This window comes from Palaemon carinicauda, chromosome 11 (assembly GCF_036898095.1).
Source record: "Palaemon carinicauda isolate YSFRI2023 chromosome 11, ASM3689809v2, whole genome shotgun sequence".
Classification (NCBI taxonomy): Eukaryota; Metazoa; Arthropoda; class Malacostraca; order Decapoda; family Palaemonidae; genus Palaemon; species Palaemon carinicauda.
Window position 1 is genome coordinate 4,544,602 of NC_090735.1, and position 12,500 is coordinate 4,557,101.

Consider the following 12,500-nt stretch of genomic DNA (forward strand, 5'->3'; position numbering starts at 1 on the left):
CTTTAATGAAATCTAAGAAGCCGAATAACTTCTATTCAGTAATTCACAAACTTCACCTAGATTTCTAAATCTCCTTGGAAATCACGTAAAATCACTTTATCAGTTTCCAGTAGGAATTAACTAATAACTATAGTCAATTTTTTTAGCGAGGCAGATTTGCACCGACTCGCAGGGGTGCCCTTTTAGCTCGGAAAAAGTTTCCTGACCGCTGATTGGTTGGACGAGATCATTCTGACCAATCAGCGATCAGGAAACTTCTCCGAGTTAAAAGGGCACCCCTGCGAGTCGGTGCAAACCTGCCTCGATAAAAAAAAAAAATTGAGTTTAGTTTCTTCATGTTTGTTCCTGGTATACTTCTTAAGTATAATTCAACCTAATTTGATTTGGAGTAAATCTAGAATTTATCAAAACTTCTAAATTTCATTCAACACAGCCAAAATATCCACAAGGTGAAATTCTATAGTCTTCTTCTATTATAGTGCTTTTTCCCATTTTGTATTGGGTAAGCACGGTTGCCTTCTTTTTGAAGGACTTCCCTTTGCCTTTGAGGTAAACCGTAGTCCCGATCGCCTGCCCTGCCTGACATCGCTTAGACCCCAGTAGCGTATGTTCGTGTATGTACAGCTGGCTTCATTAATTCCGGTACACTTTACAGGAAAATAAGGAGACGTCTGGCAGCTGTACACTGCATCAGGAAACGCTGTGTTTAGCAAATGAGAAAGAGTTGGCAACGCTGCTTGTAAAACAAAGCAGCTGAGCTCATAAACTAGTAACCAAAAGCATTTTTATTAATTTTAGGAAGTTCATTTGAGCAAATAACTGTATATTTTTATATAGCACTTTATAAAATTAATGAAAATTATTTTGATCGCTCTTCTACAATCTAAGAAACTTTGTTTTACAGGCAGCGTTGCCAATTGTTTCATTTTTGTTAAACACAGCGTTGCCCGCTACAAAGTAAAGCTGTCTAACGTTTCCTTGGCTTCTGGTGGACTGTACCGGAGTTAATGAAGCCAACTGTACCAGTCACCAGCATCCTTCCTCCTAGCAGCGAGGAGTCCTGGAGCGGTTAGGTCGACAGTTTGAGACGTGTGAGGTGTCTGTTATGTTTTTAGAAGGTGTTGGAGTGGCTTTGTTTTAAAGGTTTTAAAGGTTTTTAAAGGTCGCTCATGAATGGCAGAGGCAAGGGACAGTGACACTACCCTAGCAATCAGGACAATGCCCTAGAGACTGACCATGTAGAATATGATCAGCGCCCAACCTCCTCTCCACCCAAGCTAGGACCAGGGAGGGCCAGGCAGTGGCTGGTTATGACTCACCAGATAGACCTATAGGCTCCCCCAACCACCCCAACCTTAGCTCACAAGGATGGTAAGGTTGCAGACACTAATGGTACTAGCAGGTCTGAGAGGGATTCGAACCCCCGACTGGGAAACACCAGGCAGAGACGTTACCGATCAGTTTTATATATTATCAACAAGATTTACCTGAGATCCGTGAAGCTCTCCACCAGGGGGATGGTGCCCATCGTCCAATCACAGCAAAGAGCAGATGGCAGGAGGAGGAGTCCCGCGTTGACACTCAGAAGGTAATTATAAGTCAGCTGACGCGTTGGGGAAGGGGCAACGCTGGCTGGATTGTCAAATCTGTAAATAAAAAAAGGACACGAATAAGAGACACTACAGTCTACGAATATATCATACTGTTTTCCTGGGTTTCAGAGTATGAAATCCTATCTAATGTGACATCATCAGAAACTGAATAGAGCTCAACAAAATGATTCAACTATTGAAAAAGGAATTGTTTAATTTAGTTTCAGCCTTGCAACACTGAGATTTATGTACGTACCTTGTAAATACCGGGAGCTGAGCGCCCATGACATGTACCCGAGCCAACATAAGGCCTAAGGTGGTTGCAACAAGCACAAATATCCTAGGGGCCATGTCTGCTAGCCATGGAGGCACACAGCCCTTGCCCGAAACTACGCCTTCGCCGAACTGCACAAGCTCCCAACCCCGCACCTGAAAATAAAGAAAAAAGAAACATTATTATAAATTCTGGGGGCTGCAGCCTTGAGTCAAAGAGCCCTAGCAGGGCAGTTTGGACGAAGATGATGACGACTTTAAATTCTGGAGCAATCATTTTATCATTAATGGTTATCAAAATCAAAGGTTCTTTATTATGTTGAGGACCAGAATTTAAAAGAGAGAGAGAGAGAGAGAGAGAGAGAGAGAGAGAGAGAGAGAGAGAGAGAGAGAGAGAGAGAGCCCTAGCAGGGCAGTTTGGACGAGGACTTTAAATTCTGGAGCAATCATTTTATCATTAATGGTCATCAAAATCAAAGGTTCTTTATTATGTTAAGGACCAGAAAAAAAAAAAAACAGGTTTCAATTTATGTTACTCATATAAATTTAACAAATACATATAATAACTTCGTACAAATAAATCGACGAAGAACTTCTCTCGTATAACTTGCATTATTTTTCAATTATGATAAGACAAACGTAATGAATATGATTACTTCTACAATTAAATACTATTGAATGAAAATAAAAAAAACATAAAATTTTCATATGACTTACTTTACAATAAATAAGTTGTCAAGAAGGAAAAAAAATGTTAGATCCAAATATATACAATTTTTGAAATTTGGGTTACTTTTTACATTGAAGTTTGCTAAAGAAAACAAAGTTACTTGAAACAGAAATCAAAGAACGCCAAAATAAAAATTTTCCCTAAAAATTACTTTATACATAAGAGAGAAATATATGGATGAAAATCAACACAATATCGCCCTCATAAAAACTCCAAGGCGCTATACACACAAACACACACACACAAACAAATATATATATATATATATATATATATATATATATATATATATATATATATATATATATATATATTACCATCATTACTATTACTCCCTAGTTGGAAAAGCAAGATGCTATAAGCCCAAGGGCTCCAACAGAAAAATAGCCCAGTGAGGAAAGGAAATAAGGAAATAAATAAACGATATAAGAAGTAATGAAAAATTAATATTAAATAGTTTAATAACATTAACCACATTAAAACAGATATTTGATATATAAACTATAAAAGGACTTATGTAAGCCTGTTCAACACAAAAACATTTGCTGCGAGTTCTACTGATTCAACTACCCGATTAGGAAGATCATTCCACAACTTGGTAAATACTGGAATAAAACTTCTAGAATACTGTGTAGTATTGAGCCTCATGATGGAGAAGGCCTGACTATTAGAATTAACTGCATACCTAGTAATACGAACAGGATGGAACTGTCCTCGAAGACCTGAATGTAAAGGATGGTTAGAATTATATAAAACCTTATGCAACATGCATAATAAACTAATTGAACGACGGTGCCAGAGATTAATATCTAGATCAAGAATAAGAAATTTAATAGACCTTAAGTTCTATTAAGATGAGAATCAGCAGCTGAAGACCAGACAGGAGAACAATACTCGAGACAAGATAAAATGAAAAATTAAAACACTTCTTCAGTATACATTGATTACCAAAAATGTTGGAAGACTTTCTCAATAAGCCAGCTTTTTTTTTTTTTTTTGCAATTGAAGACGACACAGATATAATGTGATTCTCAAAAGTAAATTTGCTGACGAGAATCACACCTAAAATTTTAAAAGAGTCAAAAAAAAGTTAAGGAAACTTACAATATAAAATAATAACAAAGTAAGGTCAAATTACGGTTGCCTGTATTTTACTGAAATACGGTTGAGAATAGTATATTTTTACGGAGAATTTCCAATTAAAATTACGGTTTTTTTTTCTAACAGGGTAGCATAGTACAACACAACACATCAGAGGAGAAGAACCTAAAAGTACCGCTGGCATAGTACAACACGACACATCACAGGAGAGGAACCTGAAAGTACCGCTGGCATAGTACAACACGACACATCACAGGAGGAACCTGAAAGTACCGCTGGCATAGTACAACACGACACATCATAGGAGAGGAACCTAAAAGTACCGCTGGCATAGTACAACACGACACATCAGAGGAGTGGAACCTAAAAGTACCCTCTAGCATAGTACAACACAACACATCAGAGGAGAGGAACCTAAAAGTACCTCTAGCATAGTACAACACAACACATCAGAGGAGAGGAACCTAAAAGTACCTCTAGCATAGTACAACACAACATATCAGAGGAGGGAACCTAAAAGTACCTCTAGCATAGTACAACACAACACATCAGAGAAAAGGAACCTAAAACTACCTCTAGCATAGTACAACACAACACATCAGAGGAGAGGAACCTAAAAGTACCTCTAGCATAGTACAACACAACACATCAGAGGAGGGAACCTAAAAGTACCTCTAGCATAGTACAACACAACACATCAGAGGAGAGGAACCAAAAAGTACCTCTAGCATAGTACAACACAACATATCAGAGGAGAGGAACCTAAAAGTACGTCTAGCATAGTACAACATAACACATCACAAGAGAGGAAGCTAAAAGTACCTCTAGCATAGTACAACACAACACATCAGAGGAGAGGAACCTAAAAGTACCTCTAGCATAGTACAACACAACACATCAGAGGAGAGGAACCTAAAAGTACCTCTAGCATAGTACAACACAACACATCAGAGGAGAGGAACCTAAAAGTACCTCTAAGATAGTACAACACAACACATCACAAGAGAGGAACCTAAAAGTACCGCTGGTATAGTACAACACAACACATCAGAGGGGAGGAACATAAAAGTACCTCTAGCATTGTACAACACAACACATCAGGAGAGAGGAACCTAAAAGTACCTCTAGCATAGTACAAAACAACACATCAGAGGAGAGGAACCTAAAAGTACCTCTAGCATAGTACAACACAACACATCAGAGGAGAGGAACCAAAAAGTACCTCTAGCATAGAACAACACAACACATCAGAGGAGAGGAACCTAAAAGTACCTCTAGCATAATACAACATAACGGATCACAAGAGAGGAGCCTAAAAGTACCGCTGGTATAGTACAACACAACACATCAGAGGAGAGGAACCTAAAAGTACCTCTAGCATAGTACAACACAACACATCAAAGGAGAGGAACCAAAAAGTACCTCTAGCATAGTACAAGATAACACATCACAAGAGAGGAACCTAAAAGTACCGCTGGTATAGTACAACACAACACATCAGAGGAGAGGAACCTAAAAGTACCTAGAGCATAGTACAACATAACATATCACAAGAGAGGAACCTAAAAGTACCGCTGGTATAGAACGACACAACACATCAGAGGGGAGGAACCTAAAAGTACCTCTAGCATAGTACAACACAACACATCAGAGGAGAGGAACCTAAAAGTACCTCTAGCATAGTACAACACAACACATCAGAGGAGAGGAACCTAAAAGTACCTCTAGCATAGAACAACACAACACATCAGAGGAGAGGACCCTAAAAGTACCTCTAGCATAGTACAACATAACGCATCACAAGAGAGGAACCTAAAAGTACCGCTGGTATAGTACAACACAACACATCAGAGGAGAGGAACCTAAAAGGTATCTAGAGCATAGTAAAACATAACACATCACAAGAGAGGAACCTAAAAGTACCGCTGGTATAGTACAACACAACACATCAGAGGGGAGGAACCTAAAAGTACCTCTAGCATAGTACAACACAACACATCAGAGGAGAGGAACCTAAAAGTACCTATAGCATAGTACAACACAAAACATCAGAGGAGAGGAGCCTAAAAGTACCTCTAGCATAGTACAACACAACACATCAGAGGAGAGGAACCTAAAAGTACCTCTAGCATAGTACAACATAATACATCACAAGAGAGGAACCTAAAAGTACCGCTGGTATAGTACAACACAACACATCAGAGGAGAGGAACCTAAAAGTACCTCACAACACATCACAGGAGAGAAAACTAAAAGTACCGCTAACATAGTACAACACAACACATCAGAGGAGAGGAACCTAAAAGTACCTCACAACACATCAGAGGATAGGAACCTAAAAGTACCGCTGGTATAGTACAACACAACACATCAGAGGAGAGGAACCTAAAAGTGCCGCTGGTATAGTACAACACAACACATCAGAGGAGAGGAACCTAAAAGTACCTCACAACACATCAGAGGAGAGGAACCTAAAAGTACTGCTGGTATAGTACAACACAACACATCAGAGGAGAAGAACCTAAAAGTACCGCTGGTATAGTAAAACACAACACATCAGAGGAGAGGCCCCTAAAAGTACCTCACAACACATCAGAGGAGAGGAACCTAAAAGTACTGCTGGTATAGTACAACACAACACATCAGGGGAGAGGAACCTAAAAGTACCTCTAGCATAGTACAACATAACACATCAAAAGAGAGGAACCTAAAAGTACCGCTGGTATAGTACAACACAACACATCAGAGGAGAGGAACCTAAAAGTACCTCTAGCATAGTACAACATAACACATCAGAGGAGAGGAACCTAAAAGTACCTCTAGCATAGTACAACATAACACATCACAAGAGAGGAACCTAAAAGTACCGCTGGTATAGTACAACACAACACATCAGAGGAGAGGAACCTAAAAGTACCTCACAACTACTCAGAGGAGAGGAACCTAAAAGTACCGCTGGTATAGTACAACACAACACATCAGAGGAGACGAAACTAAAAGTACCGCTGGTATAGTACAACACAACACATCAGAGGAGAGGAACCTAAAAGTACCTCACAACACATCAGAGGAGAGGAACCTAAAAGTACTGCTGGTATAGTACAAGAAAACACATCAGAGGAGAGGAACCTAAAAGTACCGCTGGTATAGTACAACACAACACATCAGAGGAGAAGAGCCTAAAAGTACTTCTAGCATAGTACAACACAACACATCAGAGGAGAGGAACCTAAAAGTACCTCTAGCATAGTAAAACATAACACATCACAAGAGAGGAACCTAAAAGTACCGCTGGTATAGTACAACACAACACATCAGAGGAGAGGAACCTAGAAGTACCTCTAGCATAGTACAACACAACACATCAGAGGAGAGGAACCTAAAAGTACCTCTAGCATAGTACAACATAACACATCACAAGAGAGGAACCTAAAAGTACCGCTGGTATAGTACAACACAACACATCAGAGGAGAGGAACCTAAAAGTACCTCTAGCATAGTACAACACAACACATCACAAGAGAGGAACCTAAAAGTACCGCTGGTATAGTACAACACAACACATCAGAGGAGAGGAACCTAAAAGTACATCTAGCATAGTACAACATAACACATCACAAGAGAGGAACCTAAAAGTACCGCTGGTATAGTACAACACAACACATCAGAGGAGAGGAACCCAAAAGTACCTCTAGCATAGAACAACACAACACATCAGAGGAGAAGAACCTAAAAGTACCTCTAGCATAGTACAACATAACACATCACAAGAGAGGAACCTAAAAGTACCGCTGGTATAGTACAACACAACACATCAGAGGAGAGGAACCTAAAAGTACCTCTAGCATAGTACAACATAACACATCAAAAGAGAGGAACCTAAAAGTACCGCTGGTATAGTACAACACAACACATCAGAGGAGAGGAACCTAAAAGTACCTCTAGCATAGAACAACACAACACATCAGAGGAGAGGAACCTAAAAGTACCTCTAGCATAGTACAACACAACGCATCACAAGAGAGGAACCTAAAAGTACCGCTGGTATAGTAAAACACAACACATCAGAGGAGAGGAACCTAAAAGTACCTCTAGCATAGTACAACACAACACATCAGAGGAGAGGAACCTAAAAGTACCTCTAGCATAGTACAACATAACACATCACAAGAAAGGAACCTAAAAGTACCGCTGGTATAGTACAACACAACACACCAGAGGAGAGGAACCTAAAAGTACCTCACAACACATCAGAGGAGAGGAGCCTAAAAGTACCTCTAGCATAGTACAACACAACACATCAGAGGAGAGGAACCTAAAAGTACCTCTAGCATAGTACAACATAACACATCACAAGAGAGGAACCTAAAAGTACCGCTAGTATAGTACAACACAACACATCAGAGGAGAGGAGCCTAAAAGTACTTCTAGCATAGTACAACACAACACATCAGAGGAGAGGAACCTAAAAGTACCTCTAGCATAGTACAACATAACACAGCACAAGAGAGGAAACTAAAAGTACCGCTGGTATAGTACAACACAACACATCAGAGGAGACGAGCCTAAAAGTACGTCTAGCATAGTACAACACAACACATCAGAGAAGAGGAACCTAAAAGTACCTCTAGCATAGCACAACATAACACATCACAAGAGAGGAATATAAAAGTACCGCTGGTATAGTACAACACAACACATCAGAGGAGAGGAACCTAAAAGTACCGCTGGTATAGTACAACACAACACATCAGAGGAGAGGAACCTAAAAGTACCTCACAACACATCAGAGGAGAGGAACCTAAAAGTACCTCTAGCATAGTACAACATAACACATCACAAGAGAGGAACCTAAAAGTACCGCTGGTATAGTAAAACACAACACATCAGAGGAGAGGAACCTAAAAGTACTGCTGGTATAGTACAACACAACACATCAGAGGAGAGAAAACTAAAAGTACCTCTAGCATAGTACAACACAACACATCAGAGGAGAGGAACCTAAAAGTACCTCTAGCATAGTACAACATAACACATCACAAGAGAGGAACCTAAAAGTACCGCTGGTATAGTACAACACAACACATCAGAGGAGAGGAACCTAAAAGTACCGCTGGTATAGTACAACACAACACATCAGAGGAGAGGAACCTAAAAGTACCTCACAACACATCAGAGGAGAGGAACCTAAAAGTACCGCTGATATAGTACAACACAACACATCAGAGGAGAGGAACCTAAAAGTACCTCACAACACATCACAGGAGAGAAAACTAAAAGTACCGCTAGCATAGTACAACACAACACATCAGAGGAGAGGAACCTAAAAGTACCTCTAGCATAGTACAACATAACACATCACAAGAGAGGAACCTAAAAGTACCGCTGGTATAGTACAACACAACACATCAGAGGAGAGGAACCTAAAAGTACCTCTAGTATAGTACAACATAACACATCACAAGAGAGGAACCTAAAAGTACCGCTGGTATAGTACAACACAACACATCAGAGGAGAGGAACCTAAAAGTACCGCTGGTATAGTACAACACAACACATCAGAGGAGAGGAACCTAAAAGTACCTCACAACACATCACAGGAGAGAAAACTAAAAGTACCGCTAGCATAGTACAACACAACACATCAGAGGAGAGGAACCTGAAAGTACCGCTGGTATAGTACAACACAACACATCAGAGGGAGGAACCTAAAAGTACCGCTGGTATAGTACAACACAACACATCAGAGGAGAGGAACCTAAAAGTACCTCACAACACATCAGAGGAAAGGAACCTAAAAGTACTGCTGGTATAGTACAACACAACACATCAGAGGAGAGGAACCTAAAAGTACCTCACAACACATCAGAGGAGAGGAACCTAAAAGTGCCGCTGGTATAGTACAACACAACACATCAGAGGAGAGGAACCTAAAAGTACCTCACAACACATCAGAGAAGAGGAACCTAAAAGTACCTCTAGCATAGTACAACATAACACATCACAAGAGAGGAACCTAATAGTACCGCTGGTATAGTAAAACACAACACATCAGAGGAGAGGAACCTAAAAGTACCGCTGGTATAGTACAACACAACACATCAGAGGAGAGGAACCTAAAAGTACCTCTAGCATAGTACAACACAACACATCAGAGGAGAGGAACCTAAAAGTACCTCTAGCATAGTACAACATAACACATCACAAGAGAGGAACCTAAAAGTACCGCTGGTATAGTACAACACAACACATCAGAGGAGAGGAACCTAAAAGTACCGCTGGTATAGTACAACACAACACATCAGAGGAGAGGAACCTAAAAGTACCTCACAACACATCAGAGGAGAGGAACCTAAAAGTACCGCTGGTATAGTACAACACAATACATCAGAGGAGAGGAACCTAAAAGTACCTCACAACACATCACAGGAGAGAAAACTAAAAGTACCGCTAGCATAGTACAACACAACACATCAGAGGAGAGGAACCTAAAAGTACCTCTAGCATAGCACAACATAACACATCACAAGAGAGGAACCTAAAAGTACTGCTGGTATAGTACAACATAACACATCAGAGGAGAGGAACCTAAAAGTACCGCTGGTATAGTACAACACAACACATCAGAGGAGAGGAACCTAAAAGTACCTCTCAACACATCAGAGGAGAGGAACCTAAAAGTACCGCTGGTACAGTACAACACAACACATCAGAGGAGAGGAACCTAAAAGTACCTCACAACACATCACAGGAGAGAAAACTAAAAGTACCGCTAGCATAGTACAACACAACACATCAGAGGAGAGGAACCTAAAAGTACCTCTAGCATAGCACAACATAACACATCACAAGACAGGAACCTAAAAGTAACGCTGGTATAGTACAACACAACACATCAGAGGAGAGGAACCTAAAAGTACCTCTAGCATAGTACAACATAACACATCACAAGAGAGGAACCTAAAAGTACCGCTGGTATAGTACAACACAACACATCAGAGGAGAGGAACCTAAAAGTACCGCTGGTATAGTACAACACAACACATCAGAGGAGAGGAACCTAAAAGTACCTCTAGCATAGTACAACATAACACATCACAAGAGAGGAACCTAAAAGTACTGCTGGTATAGTACAACACAACACATCAGAGGAGAGGAACCTAAAAGTACCTCTAGCATAGTGCAACACAACACATCACAGGAGAGAAAACTAAAAGTACCGCTAGCATAGTACAACACAACACATCAGAGGAGAGGAACCTAAAAGTACCTCACAACACATCAGAGGAGAGGAACCTTAAATTACCTCTAGAATAGCACAACATAACACATCACAAGAGAGGAACCTAAAAGTACCGCTGGTATAGTACAACACAACACATCAGAGGAGAGGAACCTAAAAGTACCGCTGGTATAGTACAACACAACACATCAGAGGAGAGGAACCTAAAAGTACCTCTAGCATAGTACAACATAACACATCACAAGAGAGGAACCTAAAAGTACCGCTGGCATAGTACAACACAACACATCAGAGGAGAGGAACCTAAAAGTACCGCTGGCATAGTGCAACACAACACATCAGAGGAGAGGAGAGGGCTTGGGGAAAGCGATGGGAATTGGCAGCAAGACCCGTCCAATCCATTTCCTGAATTTGCATAATCTGGGCTAATGATAGCAGAAGAGTGAAGCTGGGAGGATACTCTTCGGTTATCTAGGTTGAGAGAGAGAGAGAGAGAGAGAGAGAGAGAGAGAGCGAGAGAGAGAGAGAGAGAGAGAGAGAGAGACCTGGACGAGGGTGACATCAAACACTTCACATCCACTTTAAGGTTTCTGTTGCCGTTCCTCCGTATTTCACGAATCTCTGGATATTTCTGTTTTTTTCTTTTAACGCCAATATTCTCATAGTCTCACAAATGAGAGTGATGAACGTAAACTTCTTCCTTATTTCACGAATCTCTCTAATTTTTGCTTTTTCTTACAACACCAATAATGTTAACATGTCTCACAAGTGACTAACATGTACTTCTTTCTCCTTATTTCACGAATTTTTTACAACATCAATAATCTCTTGATATCTAATAAAGAAGAGAAATGAACATAAACTTCCTGAAGTGAAACGAACATAAACTTCTACCTCCTTATTTCCAGAATCTCTGTATACTTATCTCTCTTTTCTTAAAACACCAATAATCCCATAATATCTAACGAAGAAGAGAAACGAGCGTAAGACTTCTACAACAGCTTCCAAGAATTATTACGTACAAAGTTCAATTTTCTATGAATAGGATTCCTAATAGGATTCCTGTCTCCTGAGTATCCTTAAACTGATCTCGTCTACATTAATAGCAGTTGCTTTTAGTATTACCAACATTCACTTTATTATTATTATTATTATTATTATTATTATTATTATTATTATTAGCCAAGCTACTACCCCAGTTGGAAAAGCAAGTTGCTATAAGCCAAGGGCTCCAATAGGGAAAAAGAGCCCAGTGGGGAAAGGAAATAAGGAAATAAATAAATGATGAGAACAAGTTAACAACAAACCATTCTAAAACAGTAACAGCATCAAAACAGATATGTCCTATATAACCTATTAAAGACGTCAAAACAGATATGTCATATATAAACTATAAAAAGACTCATGTCAGCCTGGTCAACATAAAAACATTTGCTCCAACTTTGAACTTTTGAAGTTCTTCAGAGTTCAGTTCTGCCAACCTTGTTGAACAATCTGGTGGATAATTTTGATTAGAAACAATATCATTATCACTCTCTTACTTATTTCAATGCGGTCATAT

At 39.8% G+C, this 12,500-nt stretch overlaps 1 protein-coding gene across 1 annotated transcript in view; it reads right to left on the reverse strand.

Moving 5' to 3' along the window:
• Positions 1–12,500, reverse strand: part of LOC137649947 (protein O-mannosyl-transferase Tmtc3-like) — a 496,566-nt gene that overhangs the window by 65,840 nt on the left and 418,226 nt on the right. The window contains exons 6-7 of the mRNA XM_068382910.1: positions 1,849–2,021; positions 1,488–1,646 (exon numbers count right to left, since the gene is read on the reverse strand). Of these exons, the coding sequence (XP_068239011.1) occupies positions 1,488–1,646; positions 1,849–2,021 (332 nt within the window). The remainder of the gene's footprint in view (positions 1–1,487; positions 1,647–1,848; positions 2,022–12,500) is intronic.